The 16059-nt window shown below is 48.6% G+C and overlaps 1 protein-coding gene across 1 annotated transcript in view; it reads right to left on the reverse strand.

Moving 5' to 3' along the window:
* Positions 1-1266, reverse strand: part of CORO2A (coronin 2A) — a 232443-nt gene extending 231177 nt beyond the window's left edge. The window contains exon 1 of the mRNA XM_040417297.1: positions 970-1266. Coding sequence (XP_040273231.1) covers positions 970-1149 — 180 coding nt within the window. The 5' untranslated portion in view covers positions 1150-1266. The remainder of the gene's footprint in view (positions 1-969) is intronic.
* Positions 1267-16059: the final 14793 nt, after the last annotated feature.

Below are 16059 nucleotides of genomic sequence, written 5' to 3' on the forward strand. Positions count from 1 at the left end.
ACCCACAACACTTTACTATACAGTTGACCACCACAAAATAAGTGGTGCCCTTTGTTAATTGTACCTGCACGCAGGCTCGGACTGGCCCACAGGGGTATCCCCCGGTGGGCCCCTGAGCAAGGTGGGCCCCTACTCTCCCACCCCCTGCACAAGTGGCTCATAACACTGTAGACTTACTGCACTACATACATATATTCAATGTACAGCACCTCAACCAGCCCATGTTCATATTTAAAAAAACTTGTTCAATTATTTATTATTTTCGAATGTATCTGTACGGTGGGCCCCCAAAATAAATTTTACTGGTGGGCCCTAGGTACCCCAGTCCGACACTGCCTGCGCGTCAAATTTGCGCCATAAGTTTTACCACACATAAATGGGCGCATGTACGTAGCAGGTCAGGCCTAGTCCCTAATAAGAAAATGAGGAACATTTGCAAGAATCCCTCCATTATATAAGTCATGCCCTGTCACAATAAAACCCAATGGCGATGGACGACATCTCGGACAAGCTGGACGCGTACAGCTCATGAGGCGTACATAGGGGTATACGGCGCACGCTACCCTGACACCAGACTTGGTGTATAAAATGGAGTTCTGACAAAAAGGTGAGACGGAGAACGTTTACCATAGCAATTACTCTTCGAAAAAGGAGTCATAATCGCTGGGAGCAGCGGCGCTGCTTTGTGTGCACTAGTTATACATGAAGAAAGGTGCAAAAGGTAATTATGGTGCAGGTCAGAAGGAGTAACAGAAGAGTGCTGAGGTAAATGCGGTGGGCCAGGGCCACTGTGAGGCACCAGCACTGTATGAAGTGGCTACAAGCTCCTGTCAGCAGGGACATGTGACGACACCCTGCCTCACAGGACCAGTGCACAGATGGCAGAGGTCTCTACCAGCCATTCCTTCAGAACAGCGCGCCCTGCCAGCACCGCAGCCACTTCCATAGAGGTGACGCAGCTTCGCTTACCTTTGCAACAGTCATGCAGATTTCCTCCTCAGGTGTGGTCCCTGGTCTGGAGCCCGCTGCGGTGGTGAGCAGGGAGAGCCAAGCCCAGCCCTCTATCCCAATGCACACACTGTGGGCTACTGCTCCCGTCCTCCTGCCGTGTAGTGTCCCCTTCCAGATCCTGCAGGAACCTTCATTCATAAATCATGACAAGTGCTCTATCTAATCCTCCTTCCTTGTGGACGAGGCGGGAGGATGTGGCTGCTGATGGTTGCAGGGCAGCAAGTGGATGGAAAGCACAGGGCTGCAGGATCCCTTCCTTTGTGTGTATGCGGTAATAGGAGCCTCCCTGGGGCCAGCAAATTCATATTTATTAGGAGGGTGTGGCCAGTCTGCATCTAGACAACAGGTTGCCCGGCGTGGAGCCTCTGCACTGCCCTGTTGTTTGCTGGGAGATTTCTACCTCTGTTTCTGTTTTTTTCTAATAAGGCCTGGACTGGTATAATGTAATACTACCAATGGTCTGTACACCCTGTAATAATTGTATTACAGTGCTTGTGCCCCATAGGGAAGGTGAGAGCCCCTCAGGGGCTTCCTGACACTAGGATCTGCCTAGGGTGGCTACTGGCTTCACCCCAGGCCACCCTCACCGGCCACGCCCCCATTGCAGACTGGAGAAGAACTTGTGGAGGGGCCAGGGGTGTTCTGGGGGATGTACTGGAGCCAGCCAGAACCCCCTTCACAGTAGTTATTAACCCCTTTCATTCCCCACTTCACAGTCCCCCACAGGTGCACTAACTCTGCTCCACCTATGCAGTTCTTACCTTGTCCGTGCAGGGCAGGCTATGTCCAACCACCAAAGATCCCGGCGCCTGGCAGAGAGAGAGAGTGGCGATGCAAGGCAGCCGATGATGCGGTGAGTGGCACAGTTAGAGCTGGGCAATGGCAGAGAAGTGCTGTCATTGTGACTGGCAGCAGTCCACAGCTGCACTCCCGTGATGGTACCGTCCCATCGCAATTCGCGCTCCTCTGGTCCCTGCTAGTTCCCGCCAGGCTCTAGCACAAACCAGAATTAATTGGCCGTTGCAGCGTGACGTCACGTAAGCGCGCAGCCAGTCACAGTGTGATACAAACGTGGCCCTGCCTCCTTAAAGTGACCATGCCTGAGCGCCGTGGTCCCCTCATAAAAAGGAGGGATTCTGGCTGTCCGTCTTGGCCTTGCGCTGGACGGAGGACCAGGAGTCTAAAAACCGGATGTCTGGCCACCCTAGATCTGCCCCCTACTTTATGAATTTATTTTACTATACTTTATTATACTACCTGTGTCTGCATTTTACTCCTCCTGGCTTGCTGATAACGTAGCATGAGCGACTTCCTCACAATCACCCTCCTGCGGATAGTCAAGACCACCCATGCTCGCCATACAACTCCCCACCCACTCAGTAGTTATGCCCCTTTAGTGTCCCGACACAGAAGAATGCCCCTTTAGTGCCCCCACACAATAGAATGTCTGCTCAGTGCCCCTAGAAAGTTATGACCCCTTAGTTCCTCCACACAGTAGTTATGTCCCCTTAGTGCCCACAGACTGTAATTTTACCCTTTTTGTGCATCCACATAGTACTTATCCCCCTTAGTAGCCCCACACAGTAGCTATGCCTTTTTAGTGCCTCTGCACATTAGAATGTCTCCATAGTGCCCCCCGAAAGTTATGTATCCTTAGTGCCCCAACACAGTAGTTATGCCCACTTAGTGCCACTTTACAGTAGTTTTGTCCCCTTAGAGCCCACAGACTGTAATTTTGCCCCTTTAGTGCATCCACACAGTACGATGCCCTCTTAGAGCCCCCACACAGTACTTATCCCCCTTAATGCCCCTGCACAGTAGAATTCCTTCATAGTGACCACCCACTAGTTATGTCTGTTTAGTGCCCTTACACAGTACTTATGCCACCTTAGTGCCCCCCACAGTAGAATCCCCCTTTAGTTCCTCCACAAAGTATGCCCCCTTAGTGCCCTCTCACAGTAGTTATGACCCCTTAGTGCACCTTCACGTAGCACAATGATACTCGGCCTGTGTGCTCTTCCACTTAGCCCAGTAGGTGTGATGATGTCACTGCATCGCACCTGCTGGGATGAGCACAGGCGGGGGAATGAGGCCCAGGCCATAGTGGGTGACAGACATCCATTACGACCCAGGCCCCCCTGCCGCTGCAAGCCCTGTAACAGCAGCCACATTTATTTTTAGTCCCCCTAGGGGACTTTAACAAGCAATTATCTGGTCACTGATTTACCATTGCAGTCTATGGGAGAATCACTACTTTACTATCTACATTCCTCAGGCATGGCTTTATAGGACCGTTGTTATAGCAGGCCATGGTGCCTTCAGGAGACCCCAGACTGCCATAGAAACCAAACGGCTCACGTGATCTCGTTGTGGGGGGAGCCTTTCAGTCAACAGGAGTACAGTGCTACCAGTAACTGCCCGTTTCAGATGTCATTGTCACAATTGACTGTCCCTGGTGACATCAAGTTCCGTCATGGATTCCGTCTTTTGATTGGAATAATAACTTCAGGCAACATTATTTTTCAAATCAAATTTAAGTTTACTACTGGGTCACTTAAATACACTGTAGTAATAAAAATCAACCTTCCGGCAGGGTGGAAACTATGTAACACATGCCATGCCACAAATTAGTACCTTACATAGCACACCTACAGCCTCCAGAATTTTTCACAATACCATTTTAATGGTGCTGTGAGTTTGGGTCAGTATACCCCGAATAAGGCCATAATATTCAGCTATAATATTTGTGCAAAAATGCGCCTGCCAGTAGCAAAAAAAGATAAACTGCATGCGTGTCCTGCATTTCATTGGGAAGTCACTAAGGCTACTTTCACACTGGCGTTTTGGCTTTCCGTTTGAGATCCGTTCAGGGCTCTCACAAGCGGTCCAAAACGGATCAGTTTTGCCCCAATGCATTCTGAAGGAAAAGGATACGCTCAGAATGCATCAGTTTGCCTCAGTTTGCCTCCGTTCAGTCTCCATTGCTTGCAGCGTTTTGCTATCCGCTTGATGAAACTGAGTCAAATGGAAGCCTGGTGTAAAATTGTGTGAAATTCACACAGTCATTGTTCGGTTAGGCTACTTTCACACTTGCGTTTGGTGCGGATCCGTCATGGACGGATCCGTTCGGATAATACAACCGCATGCATCTGTTCAGAACGGATCCGTTTGTATTATCTTTAACATAGCCATGACGGATCCATCTTGAACTCCATTGAAAATCAATGGAGGACGGATCCATTTTCTATTGTGCCAGATTGTGTCAGTGAAAACTGATCCGTCCCCATTGTCTTAGGCCGGGTTCACACGAACGTGTGTGACCCGTGCCTGTGAAGCGGCCCGCAAATAGCGGGCCGCAATGCTTGTTCGCCGGCCGTAGGTCAGCCGCATCGGATCGCGGACCCATTCACTTTAATGGGTCCGCGATCCGGCCGTTCCGCGAAAAGATAGGACTTGTTCTATCTTTTAGCGGAACGGAACAACGGGACGTAACCCCAGGAGGCACTCCGTAGTGCTTCCGAGGGGTCCCGTCCCGTGCGGCCGTTCCGCGATTCTGGATTAGCGGACCCATTGAAGTGAATGGGTCCGCATCCGTGATGCGGAATTCACACGGAACTGTGGCCGTGTATTGCGGCCCGCGATTTGCGGGCCGCAATACGGCCACGGGTCTCGCACGTTCGTGTGAACTTAGCCTTACATTGTGTGTCAGGACGGATCCGTTTTCACTGACACAATCTGGCACAATAGAAAACGGATCCGTCCTCGATTGACTTTCAATGGAGTTCATGACGGATCCGTCTTGGCTATGTTAAAGATAATACAAACGGATCCGTTCTGAACAGATGCAGACGGTTGTATTATCTGAACGGATCCGTCCATGACGGAATCGCACCAAACGCAAGTGTGAAAGTAGCCTAACCTAGTGGTCGGCAAAGTGCGGAGCCACAAGCGGCTCTTTAGAACCTTCAATGCGGCTCTTTGGTGCGGGCTGGCGGGTGGTCAGTCGCGCAGCCATATCACACCGCTCAAGCCGCTTGCAAAATGTCCGTCATGCGCCTCCTGCCCCGTCTGTCTGCTCCTTCCACTTTATGAATGAAGCAGGCAGGCGGGGCAGGAGGCGCACAGCAGCAGAAGGGCGGGCAGCGCAGCTCTAGTTCGGCTGCCCACTGTGAGGAGAGGTGGAGTGGTGAAGAGGCCGCCGCTCAGGAGACTTGGAGCGAAATGTCCTGCAGCAGAAAGGTAGGAGCTGCCCCCGGTGTGTGCCCAGCGCCGGGCACTGCACCGGCCCCGCCGCAAGTGTCCCTGCCTCCTCCCTTCCCCCCACTAATACATTACTTTACTTACTAGAAAGCACTTATGGGGGATATCTGTGGAGGGCACTTATTGGGGATATCTGTGGAGGGCGCTTATGGGGGATATCTGTGGAGGGCACTTATGGGGGATATCTGTGGATGACGCACTTATGGGGGATATCTGTGGATGACGCACTTATGGGGGATATCTGTGGAGGGCACTTATGGGGGATATCTGTGGATGACGCACTTATGGGGGATATCTGTGGATGACGCACTTATGGGGGATATCTGTGGAGGGCACTTATGGGGGATATCTGTGGAGGGCACATATATAGCATCTTATGCTATATATGTGTCATCCACAGATATCCCCCCATAAGTGCGTCATCCACAGATATCCCCCATAAGTGCGTCATCCACAGATATCCCCCATAAGTGCGTCATCCACAGATATCCCCCATAAGTGCGTCATCCACAGATATCCCCCATAAGTGCGTCATCCACAGATATTCCCCATAAGTGCGTCATCCACATCTGCAGACAAGTTTAATAAAAGTAAAAAATGATAAAGATAAAATGAAATAATAATCAAGATCTAAATAAAAGAAAGTACATATAAAAGTATGTAAAAACACACTCTGGGCTTATGCCCAGGAATGTAAGGGCGCCGTGCCTGTGCTGCGGACCGCAAATAGCGGTCCGCAATGCACGGACACAGACCATGGGGCAGCTGCATGAGGATCGCGGACCCATTCACTTGAATGGGGTTCGCGATTCGCATCCGACTGCCCGCACCGCAAAAAAGTAGCGCATGCTGAAGTGAATGGGTCCATGATGCGGGCTGCACACGGCCGTGCATGCGCTACTTTTTTGCGGTGCGGAGGCACAGCCAGAAGCACTACGGAAGCACTCTGTAGCACTCATATCCCGGATCCTAGACCCATTGAAGTGAATGGGTCCTTGATGCGGGCGGCACACGGTCGTGTGCATGAGCCCTAATAGTCCTCACTGGTACTGTTGACGCAATATTTTAGGTTTTAAAAATGTGGCTCTCGAAAGAAATTTCAATCGTGGTTTTGGCGATATTTGGCTCAGTTGACAAAAAAGTTTGCCCACCACTGGCCTAACCGAACACTGACTGTGTTAATTACACACAATTTTACACCAGGTTTCCATAACAACCCACCCATTTTTCTCCACTGTTACATGGCCAATGTGAATGTTACTGTTATGCTGCCACTCTGGATGTCACTGTTATGGAGTACTGTGGATTTCACTGTTATGGAGTACTGTGGATGTCACTGTTATGGGGCCACTGTGGATGTCACTGTTATGGGGCCACTGTGGCTGTCGCTGTCATGGAGTACTGTGGATGTCACTGTTATGGAGTACTGTGGATGTCACTGTTATGGAGTACTGTGGATGTCACTGTTATGGGGCCACTGTGGATGTCACTGTTATGGGGCCACTGTGGATGTCACTGTTATGGGGCCACTGTGGCTGTCACTGTTATGGGGCCACTGTGGATGTCACTGTTATGGGGCCACTGTGGATGTCACTGTTATGGGGCCACTGTGGATGTCACTGTTATGGGGCCACTGTGGCTGTCGCTGTCATGGAGTACTGTGGATGTCGCTGTCATGGAGTACTGTGGATGTCGCTGTCATGGAGTACTGTGGATGTCACTGTTATGGGGCCACTGTGGCTGTCGCTGTCATGGAGTACTGTGGATGTCGCTGTCATGGAGTACTGTGGATGTCGCTGTCATGGAGTACTGTGGATGTTGCTGTCATGGAGTACTGTGGATGTCGCTGTCATGGAGTACTGTGGATGTCGCTGTCATGGAGTACTGTGGATGTCGCTGTCATGGAGTACTGTGGATGTCGCTGTTATGGGGCCACTGTGGATGTCACTGTTATGGCTTGTTCACACGAACGTATGGGATCCGTTGCTGTATTGCGGACCACATTTGGGGATCCGCAATAAACGGACACCGGTCCATGTGTATTCCGCATTTTCACACTTGAATGGGTCTGCAAATCCGGAGATGCGGAACGGAAACCCACGGAAGCACTACGGAGTTCTTCTGTGGGGTTCCGTTCTGTACAAAGATAGAACATGTCCTATCTTTTTGCGGAAAGGAGGGATGCGGACCCATTCAAATTGAATAGTTCTGGATCCATTCCGGGGGCCTCACGAACGTTCTCCGTGCATTGCCGACAGCAAATTGCGGACCCAGTGCACGTAACGGAATCCATACGTTCGTGTGAACGAGCCCTTATGGGGTCACTGTGAATTACACTGTTATGGGACCACTTTGGATGTCACTGTTTTGGGGGTGCTGTGAATGTCACTGTTATAAGATGTCACTGTCAATGACACTGTTATGGGGGCACTGTGTATATCTTTTAACCACTGTAACATGGTGTCTGGAAAAGTACTGAAGGGGGTGTATATCTCTCCCAGAATGCTCAGATGGGTGAGGTAAAGAGAATCCAGGAAAGCTGGCTTGTTTCAGCAAAGTGTAGTTTGTAGATGCATTTTTCTTTAACCCCTTCCCGACCTCCAACGTTATAGCTTAGAGGAAGTCAGGTCTTTAAAGATGGCGCCCGCTCACAAGTGCAGCGTGTGCCATAGCCACCGGGTATCTGCTGTTTCATGGAGCAGACACCCTAATGGCTGCGATCGGCAGTAATGCATTCAACCCCTCAGATGCCGTGGTCAAATCCCAGAAATGATGCACTTCCAGGACTAGAACAGCTCCCCCTCGTGGCAATTGGGGGAGCCGTTCATTGCCTGTGAAAGGCCGCTTTTCGCAGGTATATTCCAATATAGTTTGGCCAAAGCATAGTAAGCCACTCACCGCGTCAAGGTTGTCTCATGAGTGGTCCCTAACTCTTGTTCCTACCTGTTCATGGGCCATGACAGCCACATAAAATCCAGGGAATGCAGGTCAGCATGCAAGCCAAGTACACTTTGCTTGTAACCCCGTCCGGTGCCATTACAGCTTTCATCGGATCCAGGGATGCAAGTACCAACATGCATGCTGAACCCACCATATACTTCTCCTGGAGCCAGATGGCTAATGGTAGGTTCTATGCAAGCAGACTCAGTTTTATACTGACTTTAAAACCAGCCTCAAGGACAGATTAACTGGTCAGGTGTGCAATGACTCCAAGGAGATCGCCACGCCTCCAATATATACTACAAAGAAAAAAATAAGGGGTTGGGTCAGCACAACCTGCCTGCAGGTGCACATCACTATGGCGAAATACATATACAAACGGAAAATGCAAATGTGATCGCACACTACATCCAGCACTCTGCCCTCCATGCTGGATGAGACATTGGTTTATATTTTGGCCAAAGCATAGTAAGCCACTCACCGCGTCAAGGTTGTCTCATGAGTGGTCCCTAACTCTTGTTCCTACCTGTTCATGGGCCATGACAGCCACATAAAATCCAGGGAATGCAGGTCAGCATGCAAGCCAAGTACACTTTGCTTGTAACCCCGTCCGGTGCCATTACAGCTTTCATCGGATCCAGGGATGCAAGTACCAACATGCATGCTGAACCCACCATATACTTCTCCTGGAGCCAGATGGCTAATGGTAGGTTCTATACAAGCAGACTCAGTTTTATACTGACTTTAAAACCAGCCTCAAGGACAGATTAACTGGTCAGGTGTGCAATGACTCCAAGGAGATCGCCACGCCTCCAATATATACTACAAAGAAAAAAATAAGGGGTTGGGTCAGCACAACCTGCCTGCAGGTGCACATCACTATGGCGAAATACATATACAAACGGAAAATGCAAATGTGATCGCACACTACATCCAGCACTCTGCCCTCCATGCTGGATGAGACATTGGTTTATATTTTGGCCAAAGCATAGTAAGCCACTCACCGCGTCAAGGTTGTCTCATGAGTGGTCCCTAACTCTTGTTCCTACCTGTTCATGGGCCATGACAGCCACATAAAATCCAGGGAATGCAGGTCAGCATGCAAGCCAAGTACACTTTGCTTGTAACCCCGTCCGGTGCCATTACAGCTTTCATCGGATCCAGGGATGCAAGTACCAACATGCATGCTGAACCCACCATATACTTCTCCTGGAGCCAGATGGCTAATGGTAGGTTCTATACAAGCAGACTCAGTTTTATACTGACTTTAAAACCAGCCTCAAGGACAGATTAACTGGTCAGGTGTGCAATGACTCCAAGGAGATCGCCACGCCTCCAATATATACTACAAAGAAAAAAATAAGGGGTTGGGTCAGCACAACCTGCCTGCAGGTGCACATCACTATGGCGAAATACATATACAAACGGAAAATGCAAATGTGATCGCACACTACATCCAGCACTCTGCCCTCCATGCTGGATGAGACATTGGTTTATATTTTGGCCAAAGCATAGTAAGCCACTCACCGCGTCAAGGTTGTCTCATGAGTGGTCCCTAACTCTTGTTCCTACCTGTTCATGGGCCATGACAGCCACATAAAATCCAGGGAATGCAGGTCAGCATGCAAGCCAAGTACACTTTGCTTGTAACCCCGTCCGGTGCCATTACAGCTTTCATCGGATCCAGGGATGCAAGTACCAACATGCATGCTGAACCCACCATATACTTCTCCTGGAGCCAGATGGCTAATGGTAGGTTCTATACAAGCAGACTCAGTTTTATACTGACTTTAAAACCAGCCTCAAGGACAGATTAACTGGTCAGGTGTGCAATGACTCCAAGGAGATCGCCACGCCTCCAATATATACTACAAAGAAAAAAATAAGGGGTTGGGTCAGCACAACCTGCCTGCAGGTGCACATCACTATGGCGAAATACATATACAAACACATACAACTACAAATACAAATACAAACGCATATACAAACGGAAAATGCAAATGTGATCGCACACTACATCCAGCACTCTGCCCTCCATGCTGGATGAGACATTGGTTTATATTTTGGCCAAAGCATAGTAAGCCACTCACCGCGTCAAGGTTGTCTCATGAGTGGTCCCTAACTCTTGTTCCTACCTGTTCATGGGCCATGACAGCCACATAAAATCCAGGGAATGCAGGTCAGCATGCAAGCCAAGTACACTTTGCTTGTAACCCCGTCCGGTGCCATTACAGCTTTCATCGGATCCAGGGATGCAAGTACCAACATGCATGCTGAACCCACCATATACTTCTCCTGGAACCAGATGGCTAATGGTAGGTTCTATACAAGCAGACTCAGTTTTATACTGACTTTAAAACCAGCCTCAAGGACAGATTAACTGGTCAGGTGTGCAATGACTCCAAGGAGATCGCCACGCCTCCAATATATACTACAAAGAAAAAAATAAGGGGTTGGGTCAGCACAACCTGCCTGCAGGTGCACATCACTATGGCGAAATACATATACAAACGGAAAATGCAAATGTGATCGCACACTCATCCAGCATGGAGGGCAGAGTGCTGGATGTAGTGTGCGATCACATTTGCATTTTCCGTTTGTATATGTATTTCGCCATAGTGATGTGCACCTGCAGGCAGGTTGTGCTGACCCAACCCCTTATTTTTTTCTTTGTAGTATATATTGGAGGCGTGGCGATCTCCTTGGAGTCATTGCACACCTGACCAGTTAATCTGTCCTTGAGGCTGGTTTTAAAGTCAGTATAAAACTGAGTCTGCTTGTATAGAACCTACCATTAGCCATCTGGCTCCAGGAGAAGTATATGGTGGGTTCAGCATGCATGTTGGTACTTGCATCCCTGGATCCGATGAAAGCTGTAATGGCACCGGACGGGGTTACAAGCAAAGTGTACTTGGCTTGCATGCTGACCTGCATTCCCTGGATTTTATGTGGCTGTCATGGCCCATGAACAGGTAGGAACAAGAGTTAGGGACCACTCATGAGACAACCTTGACGCGGTGAGTGGCTTACTATGCTTTGGCCAAAATATAAACCAATGTCTCATCCAGCATGGAGGGCAGAGTGCTGGATGTAGTGTGCGATCACATTTGCATTTTCCGTTTGTATATGTATTTCGCCATAGTGATGTGCACCTGCAGGCAGGTTGTGCTGACCCAACCCCTTATTTTTTTCTTTTTTTCTTTGTAGTATATATTGGAGGCGTGGCGATCTCCTTGGAGTCATTGCACACCTGACCAGTTAATCTGTCCTTGAGGCTGGTTTTAAAGTCAGTATAAAACTGAGTCTGCTTGTATAGAACCTACCATTAGCCATCTGGCTCCAGGAGAAGTATATGGTGGGTTCAGCATGCATGTTGGTACTTGCATCCCTGGATCCGATGAAAGCTGTAATGGCACCGGACGGGGTTACAAGCAAAGTGTACTTGGCTTGCATGCTGACCTGCATTCCCTGGATTTTATGTGGCTGTCATGGCCCATGAACAGGTAGGAACAAGAGTTAGGGACCACTCATGAGACAACCTTGACGCGGTGAGTGGCTTACTATGCTTTGGCCAAAATATAAACCAATGTCTCATCCAGCATGGAGGGCAGAGTGCTGGATGTAGTGTGCGATCACATTTGCATTTTCCGTTTGTATATGTATTTCGCCATAGTGATGTGCACCTGCAGGCAGGTTGTGCTGACCCAACCCCTTATTTTTTTCTTTGTAGTATATATTGGAGGCGTGACGATCTCCTTGGAGTCATTGCACACCTGACCAGTTAATCTGTCCTTGAGGCTGGTTTTAAAGTCAGTATAAAACTGAGTCTGCTTGTATAGAACCTACCATTAGCCATCTGGCTCCAGGAGAAGTATATGGTGGGTTCAGCATGCATGTTGGTACTTGCATCCCTGGATCCGATGAAAGCTGTAATGGCACCGGACGGGGTTACAAGCAAAGTGTACTTGGCTTGCATGCTGACCTGCATTCCCTGGATTTTATGTGGCTGTCATGGCCCATGAACAGGTAGGAACAAGAGTTAGGGACCACTCATGAGACAACCTTGACGCGGTGAGTGGCTTACTATGCTTTGGCCAAAATATAAACCAATGTCTCATCCAGCATGGAGGGCAGAGTGCTGGATGTAGTGTGCGATCACATTTGCATTTTCCGTTTGTATATGTATTTCGCCATAGTGATGTGCACCTGCAGGCAGGTTGTGCTGACCCAACCCCTTATTTTTTTCTTTGTAGTATATATTGGAGGCGTGGCGATCTCCTTGGAGTCATTGCACACCTGACCAGTTAATCTGTCCTTGAGGCTGGTTTTAAAGTCAGTATAAAACTGAGTCTGCTTGTATAGAACCTACCATTAGCCATCTGGCTCCAGGAGAAGTATATGGTGGGTTCAGCATGCATGTTGGTACTTGCATCCCTGGATCCGATGAAAGCTGTAATGGCACCGGACGGGGTTACAAGCAAAGTGTACTTGGCTTGCATGCTGACCTGCATTCCCTGGATTTTATGTGGCTGTCATGGCCCATGAACAGGTAGGAACAAGAGTTAGGGACCACTCATGAGACAACCTTGACGCGGTGAGTGGCTTACTATGCTTTGGCCAAAATATAAACCAATGTCTCATCCAGCATGGAGGGCAGAGTGCTGGATGTAGTGTGCGATCACATTTGCATTTTCCGTTTGTATATGTATTTCGCCATAGTGATGTGCACCTGCAGGCAGGTTGTGCTGACCCAACCCCTTATTTTTTTCATTATATTCCAATATAGGCCTGCAGTTGGCAGCACTACATTGCAGTATACTGAAACTTCTATTTGTCAATGGCTTTATATCCATTGATATATAGAACTGTCAATCTAAAGATTGCATGATGTTAGGCAAAGAAAGTAGAAAAAAAAAAAAAACAGTTTTTAACAAAATGTAAAAATAGAAAAACTAAACTCACTCCCCTTTCCCCAAAATAAACACTGAAAAAAAAGTAATACCGTGGGAATCACTGCATGTCGAAATGCCTGTGTTATTAAAATATAAAAATATTTCTCACAAACTGAACAGCGTAACAAAAAAAAAAATGGCTGATTTGCCATTTTTTTGTCACTTCGCCTACCATAAAATTGAATAAAAAGTGACAAAATGGTATAAATAAAAATGTTCTTGTAATGGAGCCAGCGGTGCGCTCTCTCCTTGCAGCACCGCCGGCGTCCAGCTGATAGAGAGGGAGGAGGAGCCGGCGTCGGACGCGGCCGGCGTCCCCATCTCCCTGGTAACAAGGGGGTGGGAAGGACCCGGCAGCGCACGCTTCCTCAGCGAGGCCGGCGTCCTCCATCCCCTAGGCAACGAGCAGGGGCAGGGACGAGCGCTGACGGATATGAGTTTTGGCTGGGGCTGATGCAGGGTCACGTGACGCTGGCCACGTCACGTGACCATTCAGTCTGGCCTATTTAACAGTCAACTTGATGGCCACCAGTTGCCTGTGATTGGTCTTACTACTCACTAGCGTTTTCCTGCATGTGTGATTTTGTGAACTCGACCTCGGCTTGTATTTGACTCCTGATCCTGTTCAATCCCTTTGTACTGATGTGACCTCCTGGCTCCTGACCTCAATTTGTATTTGACGTTGATCCTGTGTTATTCCTTTGTACTGACGTGACCTCCTGGCATTTGACCTCAGCTTCCATTGTGTTCTGATTTTGCTTACGGTTTGTTATTTGCTTGTTTGGTTTCTACCCAGCCTGGTAGCTTACCTTTCTGTCTTAGTCTATTCATTTCTTCCACCGTGTTCCCTACCTGTAGGCCCCTGCACGTAGGATGCCAGGGACTGCCATCCAGTTGTGCACCGTCGGTTAGGACAGACTGTGCAAGTAGGTAGGGATAGTGGTGTGGGTGGAGCTCAGGGTTACACTTACAGTCAGGTCCATGAATATTGGGACATCGACACAAATCTAACATTTTAGGCTCTTTACACCACCACAATGGATTTGAAATTAAACGAACAAGATGTGCTTTAACTGCAGACTGTCAGCTTTAATTTGAGGGTATTTACATCCAAATCAGGTGAACGGTGTAGGAATTACAACAGTTTGCATATGTGCCTCCCACTTCTTAAGGGACCAAAAGTAATGGGACAGAATAATAACTATACATCAAACTTTCACTTTTTAATACTTGGTTGCAAATCCTTTGCAGTCAATTATAGTCTGGAACGCATAGACATCACCAGACGCTGGGTTTCATCCCTGGTGCTGCTCTACCAGGCCTCTACTGCAACTGTCTTCAGTTCCTGTTTGTTCTTGGGGCATTTTCCCTTCAGTTTTGTCTTCAGAAAGTGCAATGCATGCTCAATCGGATTCAGGTCAGGTGATTGACTTGGCCATTGCAAAACATTCCACTTTCCCTTAAAAAACTCTTTGGTTGCTTTTGCAGTATGCTTTGGGTCATTGTCCATCTGCACTGTGAAGCGCCGTCCAATGAGTTCTGAAGCATTTGGCTGAATATGAGCAGATAATATTGCCCGAAACACTTCAGAATTCATCCTTCTGCTTTTGTCAGCAGTCACATCATCAATAAATACAAGAGAACCAGTTCCATTGGCAGCCATACATGCCCCCGCCATGATACTACCACCACCATTCTTCACTGATGAGGTGGTATGCTTAGGATCATGAGCAGTTCCTTTCCTTCTCCATACTCTTCTCTTCCCATCACTCTGGTACAAGTTGATCTTGGTCTCAGGGGTGTAGCTAGAAATGCATGGGCCCCATAGCAAAAATAATTTTATGCCCCCCCCCCCCGTGCCATCCACAGATCCCCCTCCCCTAAATAGTGCCATCCACAGATCCCCCCCTCCCCTAAATAGTGCCATCCACAGTGTCACAGCCACTATCTCTGGCTGTGACCTTCCGTCATTGCTTGTTCGGCACTCCTCGCTGAAGTTCTGTTCCTGTCTGTCATTTGTGGTTCTTTATGGGTTAACTCCCCTGTGTGCTTATTAGGAGTTAATCCTCTGTCTGCTCCATGGGTGTGGCTTCTCTGCTGCACCCATGGAACCTGTATATAAGCCTGAGGTTTCCTCAGTTCTGTGTCAGCTCTCCTGGTGTGTGTTGTCTTGTCCTGTCCTGCTCCTGGTTTGTACTCTCTCTCCCATGCTGCTGACCCATGGGATCCGTGTCTGTCTGTCTGTGATCTGTGGGTTTCCCTACTTGTTCATTAACGTCGTCTGTCTGTTATCTGTTCTGCCTGTTATGTTTTAGTTACTTTGTGTTTATTCTGATGTCTGTGTTCAGCAAGCCTTTGTAGCAGAGTGGCATGACAAGGCCATGCAGTTTACTACTGGTGGAGCAAGTCCTTCTCTGCTCATTGCCACTCCTGCTCCCTTGCGTGAACTCCTGCTCGTATTATTAGTTCCCCTGTTTTGTATTCATATGTCTGTGTTCAGCAAGCCTTTGCAGCAGAGTGGCATGACAAGGCCATGCAGTTTACTACTGGTGGAGCAAGTCCTTCTCTGCTCATTGCCACTCCTGCTCCCTTGCGTGAACTCCTGCTTGTATCATTAGTTGCTCTGTTTTGTATTTTCCTGTATGTTATGTATGCCTATGTGCCGTCGGTACCTTCTGGTACCTGTTGTCCATTCGCTCCTGCTGTCACTGTCTAGTTCACGCTCCAGAGTGGACCCTGGCAACTTCCTGCGGCTAAGTCTAACCCTACCATCTAGGGCTCTAGTGAAAACCAGGAGTTGCTTAGTTACGCCCCAGGAGTATTACTAGACAGTGGCGCAGTGGGGGTTTTCTCCCACTGTGCTGACGGTACATAGAGCTCATGTTTTCTCTGTGCT

The sequence above is a fragment of the Bufo bufo genome, chromosome 2, assembly GCF_905171765.1.
Source record: "Bufo bufo chromosome 2, aBufBuf1.1, whole genome shotgun sequence".
Lineage (NCBI taxonomy): Eukaryota > Metazoa > Chordata > Amphibia > Anura > Bufonidae > Bufo > Bufo bufo.